Here is a 15,905-nt window from a genome sequence, read left to right as displayed (position 1 = left end):
CTCCAACCCCAGAAAATAGAAATCAACCGTAACAAATTACAGAGCAGGAAGTAGAAACTCAGAACCTAAAACAACAAGAACAATATAGTAATGAAAAAAGAGCCTTGTTAATATTTGACTGTAATACAAATTTCAGATTTCGATATAAAAATCCTCATCTCATCTCATACATGTAAAATGATAATAATAAACAAAAAATTAAGACTCCGCAAAAGTTGCTAGTTATTAATAGAGAAAATTAAAGCAAAACTGTGATAAAAGAGAAGAAAAATTGATGAATAATGGTTGTTAAATTGCGCTCTCTCTCTAATCTTGAAACCCAGTTTTAGCCCAAATTGCATTTCGAACCCTACTGAGATCTCGTCCTTTGAGGGTTCTCCCTACTCCTTCGTGCACAGACAAAGAAGCCATTCTCGTCCTCGCAAGATACTCATGCGGCGGCACTCTCCCACCACCACCACCACCACCACCGTCATCGCTGACGTCATCATCATCGTCATCGTCGTAGAGGTTATCCTTTTTCCGATTCCCTCTGTACTCGCGGCCTAGGATCTTTGACCAGTCAGGAACGTTGACCGGAAGAGAAGCGGGGCGGAGAGAGGTGGAAACGGAAGGAGAAGAAGAAGATTTGGAATAGCGAGAAGAGTGAAGGGTTTTGCGGAAGTCGTGTGAGTCGTTGGATGGGGGTGAGTTGAAGAGATCTGAGTCGTCGAAATCGAAGGAAGGTGAATCGGAGAGGGAATATTCCGTTTCTAAGATGGGGAGGAAACGGTAGTTAGGTGTAGAAATGTGGTGGCTTTTGCTCGTTGCCATGGTGCTTCACTTGCTTTACTTTCTTTCTTTTGTTTTCGTTAGTAAACTCAACAAACACCTTTCAACACTTTATAGAGAGAGCTTATTAAAACAAAATAATCAATTATTGTGGATAACTCACTCTCTCATTTCTCTCTCCTGCAATCAATACTATATATGATTTGGACTTTTGTTTGGTTTGTCATAGGTATACCGGAGTCAATTCTGTCCGAGTTGAGAACAACCACAATTATATAAAGCTAACTCTCTAACATGCATTTTTTCCATCTACAAACTTGAATTCTTGCTTAAGGAGAATCAAACATGTACTACTTGAATTAACATCATTGGTATATACTGATTTGGACTAATATTATTTAATATTTATGTATTATTAGTGTAAAGTTTAAATATGAATACATAAATATTAAATAATGTATTTTTGATTAGTACTTTTCTTTTTTCTCTTTTCACATCATTACAATTGTATCATTGTTTGGGAAGTTGTGTATGGGATAGACATGGGCCTAGTCTATACCGTGAGTAATATGATAGAGGGATACCTATAAGGATATGTCTTTCATAATTGTATGTTAATCGATATGATTACATCTTATGATTTAATATATTTTTTCCATTTTATATATTTTGATGTGTGTATATTTTAATAAATAATTAAAAAGTGTAAATATTTGATACATTGACTAAAATAAGTTCATTTAATTCATATTAAAATTACATTATAAATAAATCAATAGTACATGAAAATGAATAATAAATAATTATATAATTGAAAAGTAAAAATGCAAATATGTATTGAGTTTATAAAACATAAAAATTATAAATAATAAAAAGAGTTAAAATATCAAAAGTTATGAACAAAATGAGTATTTAACTTGCATTGATTCTCATTTATACTCAAATTTGCCATATCTTTATATGCTCAAGGTTACATGCTTAGTTTCAAAAACTATTGAATGATGTAAAACTTGATATATGATTAAAATAATATCGTTTAATTCATATTTTAAAGTAAATTAATAGAAATTAAGAAATATGTGGTAAAGAAGAGAATTAACAAATAAGGATATGACAAGTATATATTAAAATTTTAAAATATCAAAAAAAAAGTAAATAACATAAAAACATTAAAATGATAAAAGACCTAGTAGAAAGTATGATTAGAAAATGACTGATATATATTATGTCACATAATTTTGAGATAGTTAGAATTTGCCCTCGATTTGTGGGCACATACATCATAGTTTTATCATTTATAAACATGTTGAAAGATGTGACATATAAAGAGTTTTAGACCATGTATATATTTTTTGGCATTCTATATAAGACTGTCTTTTAATTTGTGCAAGAAGTTGAATTTAATGGTAAACATGTTTTTTTAGTATAATATGACTTTTTTTGTACTATTAATGATATTTTCTTAACTTTTGAGTAAAGAATTAATCACTCTTGAGATATATAATTGTATCTCCCAACAAATGTTACTATCAGGAATCAAACTTTTGACATATTGATATTTATAGGAATCTAGTATAATTTTACACCACTAAATCAACGTGGTGTTAATATATGATATTTTACCTTATAGCAAAGGAACTAAACATTTTCGCATTATGTGATTGCCCCTAACAATAATTTACACTCTCATAAAATTTTGATATAAGGGAAAAAGGTCGAGATTTTAGGATAATTTTATACATCGAAAAATTAGTTTATTTTGGTTTACATGTCTCCTAGCTAATAGGTGAAAACTATCTCTAAAATTAAAATATTAGCTTTAATGAGTACAAAATTATGACCCCCTTTTTAAGTTTGTAAATTGTTAGAGTGTGCCTAACAGTTTAAATTTAAGTTAACTAAATAAACGTTATATTGTGTGCAAGCAAAAGTCGTTCTCATGTGCAATGCATAATGTTAGTTTTGGTTTTATATGAGTTCTCACTGGTGACTGGAAATGCTGTTTAACTAATGATTTATGTATATTGGACCTTTATGAAGAATCTATTATTACATGAGAGTCATAGTATTATTGGACATGATAGAAAAAGAATTATAATTGAAATACTACATCTTGAACAAATGGTTTTATAAAAAGGGAGTGGATTTCCTTAATTGATGATTATATCTAAGAGTATCTATTTATCTTATGGGTAAGTAACTAATTTCTTTCTGGATTCATAGATGTCCCTCCTAAATAAGTATCAATTCCCAGAAATCAAAATCTTAACTTTGAAATCCGATAGCTTTTACACTACTAAACCAACGTATTATTGATATATAATATTTGCATCCAAGATGTTGGGTAGCGTGTGAGAAAAGTAGTTTGGGGAAAGCGAGAAGCATTGAAGGAAAGGAGCGTAGGAGTTCGAAATTTTGTCGCGAAGTGAAAGCGGTTCCGTTCACCTGATCTGGTTCCAGAAAAGAGGACAAAAGTGGTCCTATTTAGACGTTCGAGGAGTACGACACGTGTTACGGTAATGAATAGACACGTGGTGCCAATGGATTAATAGGAGTATGATGGCACGTGATGTAGGCCCCATTCATCCTTCTTCACTCCTTCCTCATTGCCACCTAATCCTTCTCCACACTCGTTATTATGCTCTCAATTGGGACATTCCATGATCTACCCATAATTTATCGGGAATATATCTATTGTTTCACGATCTTTTGTACAACTTGTAATTGAGTGAAAAATATATTTAAGTAAATTTTTTAAAAATTAAGTATTTTTTGACTAATCATAAACAATGATATATTTTTTGGACTGAATATGTCCATACTATTTTATCATAGCTTCTCAGTCCAATTATCCTTCTGCCATTGCCCATTTTAATTATACAAAATAATGGGACGATATACTTTTTTCATTATGTATTTCTGAATTTATCTTTTTAAATTAAGGATGTTGCTTTTAATCAGTACTTATCTCAAAATTTATGTTTTTGTTATACTCGTTTATCCACCAATTCCGTAGATAATACTATTAGTCAATGTGGGGGCCACATACTCCATAACGAAGGAGTGGGAATTTATAGTCCCATATTCATAAGTCTATATCAAATCAATTATAATAAAACAAAAATAGATAAAGTTATGAATAATTTTTTTTAACTGATATGACATATTATAATAAATTTGAGACAAATTTTAGAACATGTTTAGAAAACATATCCTTATCTTTACCTAAGGAGCCCCTAACTCTAAAAAATATGTCATTTTCTCAAATAAATCTATAAACTGGTTAAAGTGTGATGTCAATTATAAATTAGTTATTTTTTAATATTACCACAGCCTTAATATATTTTACCGTATGTAAGATAATTCATAAATTAATTTTATAGGGTGATATCCTTTGTTCAAAAAGTAAATGAAGTGATTTGGGATTTTTTTTTGGCTGGATGACACAAATAAGAAACATGATTTTAAAATTAAATTTGTAGAGTGGTATTGTTTTTCATTAAATAAATAAAGTGATTCGGTTTCTTTTTTGGCGCACAAAGAAAACATAGATGCTCAATGTTGTTTCAGCTGTCAAATATCAATACTTTAGTCTTTTCTCAAAAGAAAAAAGAAAAGGAAAAAGACAATGAGGCACATTGCTTTTTGTAATATTCACTGTAATATTATATATTCCGTTCAGATGCTATTATGCTAATATCCATATCCAGATAATGGAGCAATAATTCAAAAGTAAATAATAAATGATTGAAACACCCTATTCATCTTTTGGCTGCATTATTTATAGGAGACCAGCTACTCATCTGCATTATTATCAAGAGTAACTCTCTATTTTCGGATTTGTGATTGTTCCTTTCAACAAATGTCTCTCTTAGAAGTTAAACTTTCAACCTTGATAATTTAATAATGTCTTACATACATTACTATATCAATGTTTTGTTGATACAAGCCTACTATACTGGTTAAATAATTAAATTTCTTAAATATGTTAGAAATTCAATTAATATTATATACATGAAAAATGTTTTATTAGAATATGTAAAGTTTATTTTGACGATTAATATGGACTGGAGGATACTTTAATGCATATGAATAAACAAAATAAAGCATTCAACTGGATAATTTACCAATAACTTCTGATCTAATAAAATTTATATATGTAGATAATGTTGCATTTTACAGCCAACACATGTCTTAACAAATAGATGAAAAATAACAATACGTAAATATAAGACTGTGTTTTAAAAAAGACTAACGTGTTGATGCAATTCAATTATGGAATTAATTAAGTTTTTAAAGATGAATTTTTATTATTAAAAAATATAGAGAACAAAACCCTATGAAGTTAATCGTCCTTGACGAATTGATTTATATATAGAAAATATAAAGATGAAAGGATTGGTACAATCGATAAGATTGAAGAATGTAAACAATGTATTAAATTTTATTCTAAGTAATGACCATATAAACATGCCACATGAGGATCATCATCCAATATAGTACTGTGCTCAATTATACACCAAATTTTAAGTACATTTTTTATTTTATTTGGATGCACTTATGTTTGAGAAGCATATAAACTTAACATGCCATTGCTGCAGGAATGGGTTAATCATTATCCAAATCAAATTAAATACCCAACATGTGACTTTAATTATGGACAGCTTAAATCTGTGTCCTAAATTGGATTCTGATTCATGTATATCTATACTATTAATAAAGGGAAAACACAAAATAACCACTCATCATGGTGTAATTTGTGTTTTCCTATTTTGCCCTCATTATCTTTTTATTTCTACCAAAAAACCATATAATATTATTTTCTTATTTTATCCTTATTATTTTCTTATTTTAAAAGTGTATTTACAAAATTGAATATTAGATTAATTGAATAAATTCAACCGTAAATTTAGCGCAAAAAATTATATTTGAATTTATAAAATACAAACTATACATTACAAACGACAGGAAAGTAGGTTAACAGGCACGACAGTGCATGTATATAATCTTATTCCTCATGCCAACATAATAATATTGCATGTTAATTACAGTTTACACTTCACAAATTGTGAGTTTCGATGAATCAAAGAATACGTATATATTTTATTTTGTTAACTTTTTTCTGAAGGCATGTCCACCACTTTGACTTTTAATTGCGATAAAATGGACTGGGAAATACTTCTTATCTTAAAGAATATTATGTAAAATTCCACTAATAATTTATACATAAATTGACATCTCACCTCTTTTGCTATTTAAGTAATAACTATTGACAATTTTAATGCAGTTACTTTATCAAATTGTATTAAATTTCTACAACAATTAATAACTTATTAAATCATGTACATAAATTTTAAAATTAAAAATTATAAAACGAATTGGATAGTAGATGTTGTCCCTTTGGAAGGTTACTATTATCTTCCATCCTTTTTTGATTAAGGAGTGGTTTCAGTGGTTAATAATGCTAAATCCACTTGTAAGTAATGTATACATTAAAAACCCAAAAGCATCCAAATCTAGATCTTAAAGAACAAACTTCATTAACTCCAAAACAATTTTTATTTATTTATTTAGAGAAAACAAGTGGAAGCCTTAGGAAGATTCCTCTAACAAGGATTATTTTAATAAGCTTTATTAAATTTTTATTGTGTTATCTTTTATAAACATTTGATGAAAAACTTTATGTTTGGTAGTTGATTTACAACGTTAATTAACAATCTACTTTAAGATTATTTCATATATGTGATATGCGAGGTTTACATCGTTAAAGTAGAAAAGTGTAATTCAAGTATAGGAAAGAAAGTAGGTAAAGTTGTTAGGATTTGCCAAATATAGAAGTTAGTTGATTAGGAATTAGTTATAAGTTGAAACTCCATACTATAAATAGAAGACAGTGTATCTTTGTTTAAACAATAAGAAGTTACACACTTTCTTCTTACACTTAGTTTTCATTTCTATGCATAATCTCCCCTCTTTCTCATTCAATCATGTTTTTTTCTCATCTCTTCTAAGTTCTGACATACATCAAATTCTTAGAGCATATCCTTAATTACCAATGGACGTTGGTTCAAGTGGTACATGCTTAATTCCCCTTAAGCAAGAATCCAAGTTCGAGTCTTGTGGATGGAAAAAATGCTCATTGGAAAAATTAGTCCCACATACTTATGCGAGGATACATGTGAGAAACAAAAAAAAACACCCAACAAATTTGAAATCCTATAATATACATATCAAGTTGAAAGTAAGATTGGACAATTTAAAAGACCAATTTTCTTGTTGGTCCTTTTATGTCTGATATTTTAACACTAAACATATTTTTTGGTGATTACTGAGGAAATCTTCTATCCTAAAAGATTGTACTATAATATATGTCACAATTTATGATTGGTCAAAAAAATACTTAATTATTAAAATTTTAACTTATATATATTTTTCAATCAATCACAAGTAATAGTATATTGAGTGATACATTAAATGAGACAACAAATATACTCTGGTGATGTGGGGTATCTGATCAATTATAAAGTTGTTAACTATCAACTAATGCTATATGTCTCACCATTACTTAATAGCTAAATGAGCTAACACTACTTGGTGGCATTTTTTGTCTATATTATATTTGATATTTTGTTCTCTCTCCATAACAAGGTGGTATTTCATTAATCATGCTAACTATATAGATAATGACTTGCCAAGATATATGCATAATGCATGGCATTGAGTTGTGGGGTATGCTTGACCACTAAAAGGTGACACTTACAACTTGGAGCATCTACCTTTATTTGAAGCTAAGGAAGAGGAAAAAGCATCATTTTCTTTAGTTTTGTTTTTATTACAAAATTATATGATATTTTTTAGCAGCTCAAAGTTTAAATGGACCTACGCTCTAATATGACTTAGGAAAATGTTAAAAACTAGAGTAAATATAATTGTTAAGAATTTGTATTATAAGTTGTATATTTAAGAATTTAAAAATTCAAACACTATTCTTTTCAATATATTTTTTACTTCTTTAAACGTATTTCTCACAACATCCACCCCTACAAGGTGTTGTATTATTGGTTGTGTCTGAGAACTTGCCTCAAGTTTGTCACATCAATAGTTCAACATCAAGTTCAAGTTCAAGATAAGCTTCTTTTTAATAAAAATTGAATAAATATTTGAATGTTGTGAAATTTACAAATATTTTAAGTTAAATGGTATAATTGTATAAACTATTATACATGAAATATATTTAACAATGAATTATTACTTTTTAGTGACAGTAATTATATTCTAAAAAGAAAACATTTTGTTTAAAGTATGATAATATATTCTTACTTTCCTATGAGGTAATAATGATTTCCTCTTGGAATGCCAAGGTTATTAATTATCGCACACTAATTTCTTAATTATTTGGTTCTTATTATTACACAATTGTTTAGATAAGTAAGCATTAAACTTGCTAGCTGATATTATATAATAGTATTTATCATTTTTAATATTAAATAAAATGCCATTTTTAAACGTAACACTCAACTATATATGCGGATATATTCAAATTAATTGGCCAATTTAAGTTATCAAAAGCCATATTAAGAATATAAGTATTAAATGTGTTGGTTCAAGTGATACATGTTTGATTCCCTTTAAGTAAAGCTTTGGATTCGAATCTTATGAATGAAAAAATACTCAGAGAATTAGCCTCACACACCTATAAATTTTATTGGCTCGAATATGATTGCATATACTGTGAGGATAAATGTGAGAAACCAAATCGAATAGGAAGAATATATGTATGTGGACATATATGGACCCTCAACCAATAGCGTGCATAGGAGCATGTGTGTGGACATGACTATGGATAAGTATGGATATATACAACAATAATGTATTTATTTGTTACTCAGTGTTATAAATATGACAATGGATATATCCATGGTATCTTCACGTGTGGCGTTTAACGTGTTTAGAGTTTAAATCATGTTTTGTAATTCCACGAGAGTCATGCACGTTATAACTTGTAAGTTCTTTGTTTTAATGAAAAAAATTATGGTTGAGGAAGTTATCTAGTTGATATATTAGCCTCATCGAGAATTGGTGAAACACAATAATGCATGAAGATATGTTTTAGAAGAGCAAAGTTATTCTCTTTATTTTTATATTACCAATTATATCTTCTCAATTTTTTGGATACAAACAAATGTATTCAAAATGTGCAACTATCTTTTAATAAGTGTTATTATCAAGAATAGACCTATTGATATTTTGGTATTTTTGAGATTTAGCAGCCTTATAGAACTAAATCAATAATTTGTTGATTAAATTTTGCTTTTAAAGATGAGTTATTCTTTGTCTTTGGTACTGAATATGTTCTTCAATATAGTATTGATGAGTTCTTACTTTTAAAATATAAATTTCATATCATTATAATTTCATAACATAACATGTCCCTTTTACTTTTATTTTTGCAACTCTTCTTTAGGATTAGAGAGTATAGTATAAAAGAGAAATATATTTTTTAAATTTTTTATTGAAAAATAACTTCAAATCATAATCTTTGAAAATTCTTTTTCTCTCATTTGTTACAATCTCAATCCAATATTGGAGTTCATCCACCCACCCTCCATTTTAATTTAATACCTTTATCCACATACTAGATCTCAATCAAATCTTAATTCACAATCAATTAATTTTGTTTTTCCAATTTTAATTTGCTTCGTTTTAGCTTTATCGGGTGCATCAACACATAAAAAAAGGAACTTTGCTAGTGATCAACATCCTAACATTAAATATCAACAAAATGTTAGTCTAGTCGTGTAAAACCCTCCTAATTATTAAGATGACCAAAAGTCAATAGTTTAATTATTGAGAGTGACACTTATTGAGATGATCAACTAAACTCTCCGAAATAAATTAATTCTTTACTCACAACAATGAAAAATACCTTAATAGTGCCAAAACACACCGTCACTAAATAATGAAACACTGCACTTTGAGCTTCCACGCCCTCTATCACCTCCTCGGTGTCGCCTACTCGTCTAAATCTCTCGCGATTTTGCATGATTTGGTCCATGTACATTTTACCGATGACTCAAAATAAAAAAGCGACATGGACTAATTCCCTTTGGAGACCCAAGTTGAAGGATAAAAAAATTAATTATGCCCAAAAAACGACATATGTTAATAAAATTACTAATAATATTATTAAATTCGAATAGAAGTCAAGAAACCACTAACATGTTTCCTTTTTAATTGGGCCAGGAACATGACACTGGTATAGCCCAATAAAAGAGAAAACTCTTAAAAGACGTATATATCCTCATCATTTACTCTAAAGACGCTTTTGTCCAACAAAACCCTAGTGCCTTCGTTCATATATATACTCTCCCTTTTTCTACCCTTGCGTTCTGATTACTCTTGAAACCCTAATTCTCCGATTCAGCGAAAATGCCGCCAAAGTTCGATCCCTCTCAAGTCGTCGACGTCTATGTCAGAGTCACTGGCGGCGAAGTCGGCGCGGCCAGTTCACTCGCTCCGAAGATCGGACCACTCGGTCTCTCTCCCAAGAAGATCGGAGAAGACATCGCAAAGGAAACCGCGAAAGACTGGAAGGGACTGAGAGTGACGGTGAAGCTGACGGTGCAGAATCGTCAGGCGAAGGTGTCGGTGGTTCCGTCAGCAGCGGCGCTTGTCATTAAAGCGTTGAAGGAGCCAGAAAGGGATAGGAAGAAGACGAAGAACATAAAGCACAACGGTAACATTTCTCTCGATGACGTTATCGAAATCGCTAGGGTTATGAGGCCGAGGTCGATGGCGAAGGAGCTCAGCGGCACTGTGAAGGAGATACTTGGCACGTGCGTGTCTGTAGGTTGCACCGTTGATGGAAAGGATCCGAAGGATTTGCAAACGGAGATTGATGATGGTGATGTTGAAGTGCCTCAGGATTGAGGAGTAGGATGAGGTTTTGTTATTTGTTTTATCTTATTATTACTGTCATCACTGCTTTAGTTTTATAAATTTGATTATTGTTTTCGGTAATTTTGTGAGATTAATTGCTTTAGCCCGATGATAACATTGTTGTTTATGATTTTATGATGTGATCAGAGAGTTTCAGCCTTTTAATGCACTGTCTTTATATTTTTTGTTAGATGAGATATGAATTAGATTGAGTTAGATAAGATAAGTATAACGGTATTATCCTTTGTTTTAGATAGCTTGATGGGTATATGAGCTTCTGTTTGAATTTTATATTTCATGCTTCTTTATCGTGGGGATTGGATTAGGTTATTTCTGGAGATTGAATTTATTCTTCCCATTTTGTGGTTCTCTAGGAGAGTGTTCCTTGTAAAAACAGTTAAGTTGTTTGTCTTATATTTATCATCCAAAACCTCGTCCAGCTAAAAGGCAATTATTCATTCATTGTCCTTTTGATTTTGTGCTTCTTGTGTCACAACTCAGTACTGTGCTGCTGAGTGCTTTTCCATGTGATTTTTCTCACATATTATGTAGGCAAATTTTTGAGATCCAGGTGATGGATCATGATTTTTTTTGTAGATCTTGCTCTTCAATAAGTAAAGAGCAGTGCTATGTGTGCAGCTATAAATTAGTTTAAATTTGGACTGAATTTGTTAAGCTCCTATATTAACGAAGGGTGCTCAAGTACTTCTGAAGGGCTTGGCAAATTATTCAAGATTCCTGCCTTGGGATTTTGGCGTAGATTTTTTCATTTTTGTCTTTGTTTTTTCAATAGTGTTATTTGAAAAATACAAATCTAACCACTTCCTGCAACATATCAAATTATTTTTATTTTACTTTTAGTCTTTTATCTAAGTAAGCATCTAACAAAACTCACTTAAAAAACTTAAACTATTCACAATTTGGCTATAACCAACAAAATAATGTTTAGAATAAGTTATGTCTCGTGATTTGGCCATATATTTCTTACTAGGTTCTGAGCTCCGTGGAATGTTTGATCGTCTGTCTTGTTTTTGCTCAGCCATTGTTTCAATGTTTGTTACCCACCGATCAATGGGATTAACCTATTTTTTCACTTTACCACGTTTTTTGGCCTTGTCTGTCTCCAAACCATTGCCTCTGTGTCTCCTAGTTATGCTCTCCTTACTTTCCTCCCATCCCTCGGTTTATAACCATAACCTCAACCACTATATTCTGTACATGTATATATAGCTCTTAATCTCTTATATGCTCATTCATTCAAAATCAATCAATAGCTTCACAATTATCTCCCTTCTAATTTTCAAGTTAGAATTTGTTGAGTCACTCCATTCGATATTATTTGTCTCTCTCTGTTTCATTAAGGGACACAGAGAGAGAGATTGTCATATAAGAATAAAAGCTTCTTTCGTATCGTCCAACTCATACAAAGCCGGCCTTTATTATATTAAACATTTGTTAAATAACAATGGCAAGAGAGCTTAGGCAAACGATGATGAAGAAGCCCTGGATGGAGGTTGCACCTTCGCTTCTGGATTTCACTCAGAAGCCCTCCATTATTCCCAAACTAGAAACCATCCTGGAAGATATAGATGAAGATTTTGATGCTGAAGAAGATGGTATTGCCAATTTGTGATTGTTTTAAGCTTTTAATTAAGACATGACTTGCATTGTATATTTGCAATAGCGTCCATATTCTACAAATGAATAGGGAGACGTCGCTTAAAACAATTCCAGTGGTAGATAGGAATTATCAGAGATGAAGCATTTGTGGATGTCTTCCTCTTTTGAATTTCATATGATTATTCATTAATCATTCATAGTTTAATTTTTTTGTATATATATAATAAATTCAGTCATCATATTATTTGTCAGTCAAAATATAGTGGCTTTTATATTGATTCTCTAATGGGATTAAATGTGACCATAATATATTTCTTTTAATTTTCGAACAATTTCTTAACCTCAAGGTCGAATTGCTTAACTGAAAGTAGTAAATTAGAGATTCTCAATATTTTTTACTATTAAGGGTATGCTCACACTAATCTCTTTTGGGGTGTATAGCTATCCATTCAACTTAGTATGACTCATAAAAATTGAACTCTGAACTTTTTGATTATTTGAGGATCTAGCGTGACTTTATACTATTAAATCAATACATTGTTTAGATTCCTCTATTTTAAGAAGAGACATTGAGGTCAAGTATACAACAACTCTAACCGATTCAAGTAATTTCTCTCATCTTGAGGAAACTTGTTGCTTTCTTAACATCATTTGCTTTGCTTCATCAACTACCTCCTGTTTATAAATCAATTCATATACTATTTCATTTAACAAATGTTAGATATAGGACCAGCCTAGATAAATAATAAGTATATCAAAGAGCTATGCACAACCATGTGTCACATGCACATGCGCCTAATGAGAGGAATGCATTAAGTTATGAATTGATGAGGCACACTTATATCGGTGGAACCCAAACTTGTAGTAAAATTCACGTCTTGTGAGTGTGCCTAGGATACATTTGTAATTATATACAGGAATTTACCCAATAATGATATGAAGGGAACATTTGCGTTTATAACAAAAAATTACAAGTTCTATTTTCGATAACATAACCAACTCAATACGGTACTTAAGTTATGAGATTCTCATACTTAAGAAATAAGTTTGATTTCCCCTTATGTGATTATATCTTGAATAGGTTTTTGATTAACATCTATTACATGATGCATATGAAGCAGAAGAATGGGATGTCTGAGTGGAATAACAACACATTTGATATTCACCACTTCTTGCATGCGCTTTAATTTGTGGTATGGTAATAATGTGGCATGGCATGCCAAACAGTGCCTTTGCTGTCCCTCCAAGCTAAGGCAACCCCATGCTTCTATTTCATATAGTTTTCCACTTACCGGGTAAGCTAAGCATAAACCCAGTCCCTAATATAGTAGCCAATGACTTTTTATTAAGCCTCATTTTCATAACCATTTGCAAAAAGTTGAACAAAAGTTCAATTTATTACTAACATGTGAATTTGTAATGAGATACCAAGGAAACAGATTATAATGTACCAATATCCAAATGCACCATAGAGAGAAGAAGGGTTTACTTTAAGCTGATGATTAATGTTTAAATTGAGCCAGGATTTTTTGATTAATTATTACTCGCATAGTATGCATTTGAGTAATCTACATACTCAAGTACATGAACCATGAGAAAATATAAGCACCCAAGGTCCCTACTTACTCAAGTATAAGCATCATTCTTGGAACCACTTCAAGAGAACAAAAAATGGCAAAATTATAATCTATAAGGTTTTCACAAGAGGCCATATGAGTATATAACCTTTATTTCCTAGCTACCCCAACTAATACACTTCTTTTACTTAAAGTTACAAACTCAATTAATCATAAATGACTTGTAAATCTAAGCATAACCAACATTTAAACATGGGTAGCATAGGAATTACAAAGAGTTCAATGTTGGGGTTGGGGACAACCAAAACATAATTTTGTTCCCCTTCATTATTCTCATTTTCCCAACACATAAATCTTTATTCAAGTCCAAGGAACAATCACTTCACTTGGGACCTCAGCATTATAAAAGCCAGTGCAACCAACCCACAATTTTTCATCCCAAAAGCTACTACCACTTCTTCAAAGTGTATCATACAACAAAACCGAAAGACACAAACATGAACCCCATTAGTTTCTCCTTCTTTTTCCTCCTTTCTATAGCACTTGTCTCAGCTGTTATAGGCCAAGAAAGAGCACCCCATGGTCTTGCTTATGAGAACCCTGAAGCTTTCCCACCATCAGCATACAACTTTTTCCATCCAAATGCAAAGAAGCCAGAGACCAATGACCCATGTGCTGCATCAAAATGTTCACCATTGCCTTTAGCTGCTCAAGTTGAAGCTACTCAAATTCATGAAAGCAAAGGGTCAACATCAGAGAAAGGTGGTAAACAATTAGGACCTGGTGTTATAGCTTGTATTATATTTGGTGTTGCTTTTGTTGTGTTCTTAGCTATGATTGTGCACCATGTAAGGGTAACTCGCAGAAACAACATTATCAAAGCCAATAATTCTGTTCAGACATGTGTTTGATATGTATTGTTGTGCCTAATATATAACTCACTTTCTAAATTCTTACCATTACACCATAGTACTAATTCTCTTACCTTATTGTTAGCCAATGTATCTATTGATATGTCATATGATAGTGATTAAGTTCAAATATGGATCTTATGTAAATAATCATCCCTGTGATGCGTTTCCAACTATTAAATATTATTCAATGATGGAAAAAAAAGCAGGTGTATATTATCATATCAAATGTGAATCATTTGATGAATTACTTTTATTTAAGAGTCAACAATGATTCAAAATGAATAGTAGGTGATGCAACCAGTAAAATGCACCGGTCAGAAGCTTATAAACATTAAATGTAAATGTAAAATGATTAATGAGTTAAATGAAATTAACAAAATGTTCAAAAGTTATAAAATAGAAATTTACAAAATGTCATAGAAAAAACTGAAATTAACAAAAATATAGAAAAAGAAATTAGATATGTAATTTGATAAAAAAAACTAAATATATATAAGATTTATTACCTTTTGAAGTTTGAACTAGGGGTGTTCAAATCCAGACCGGTCCAAAACAAAAACCGCAAACCGATCCAAAGTAGACCGAAACCGCAAAAACCGAATGTATTTGGATCGTATTGGATTTAATTTTTAAGGACCGATCGGTCCGGTCTGGTCTTCGGTTTCACGTCTGGGATCCAGACCGATCCAGACCGGACCGATATTATTAAGTTAACTAAAATATATCACATAAGCATTAAGCAATAAGCTAAACACAGCAAAAACGCATATAAACTGTCGTAACAATATGAATATTGATGTTTCTAATCTTGCTATTAAACTGTCGTAAGCAATAAGCTAATATTGAAGGAATTTATATGTTTATATCTAAAAAATAGACCGATCCAAACCGGACCGAAACCGCATATAATATTTGGACCGGATTGGATCGGACATCTTAATATAAATGGACCGGACCAGATCGGACCGCATACTAATTACACGTTTGGATCGGATGATTTTTTGCTTAAAAACCGATCCAAATGAACTGCGAACACCCCTAGTTTGAAGAGACTATGGGTTTATGAATGAGGTTTTATGAAAGA

General features: G+C 31.0%; 3 protein-coding genes across 3 annotated transcripts; 2 read left to right on the top strand and 1 right to left on the bottom strand.

Annotated features, from left to right (window-relative positions):
* Positions 67–14,820, bottom strand: LOC109358556. The gene is made up of 2 exons (XM_019602849.1): positions 14,809–14,820; positions 67–835 (listed from the first exon to the last, which is right to left on the bottom strand). The coding sequence occupies exon 2, from the start codon at positions 811–813 to the stop codon at positions 307–309; it is 507 nt and encodes a 168-aa protein (XP_019458394.1). The 5' UTR covers positions 814–835; positions 14,809–14,820; the 3' UTR covers positions 67–306.
* LOC109358557 (60S ribosomal protein L12-like) lies at positions 10,143–10,960 on the top strand. The gene has a single exon (XM_019602850.1). The coding sequence runs from the start codon at positions 10,201–10,203 to the stop codon at positions 10,699–10,701; it is 501 nt and encodes a 166-aa protein (XP_019458395.1). The 5' UTR covers positions 10,143–10,200; the 3' UTR covers positions 10,702–10,960.
* On the top strand, positions 14,334–14,874 carry LOC109358558. The gene has a single exon (XM_019602851.1). The coding sequence runs from the start codon at positions 14,405–14,407 to the stop codon at positions 14,816–14,818; it is 414 nt and encodes a 137-aa protein (XP_019458396.1). The 5' UTR covers positions 14,334–14,404; the 3' UTR covers positions 14,819–14,874.

This window comes from Lupinus angustifolius, chromosome LG10, assembly GCF_001865875.1.
Source record: "Lupinus angustifolius cultivar Tanjil chromosome LG10, LupAngTanjil_v1.0, whole genome shotgun sequence".
NCBI lineage: Eukaryota > Viridiplantae > Streptophyta > Magnoliopsida > Fabales > Fabaceae > Lupinus > Lupinus angustifolius.
The sequence above is the reverse complement of the archived record's forward strand: the minus strand, read 5'-3'. Positions and strand labels throughout refer to the sequence as shown.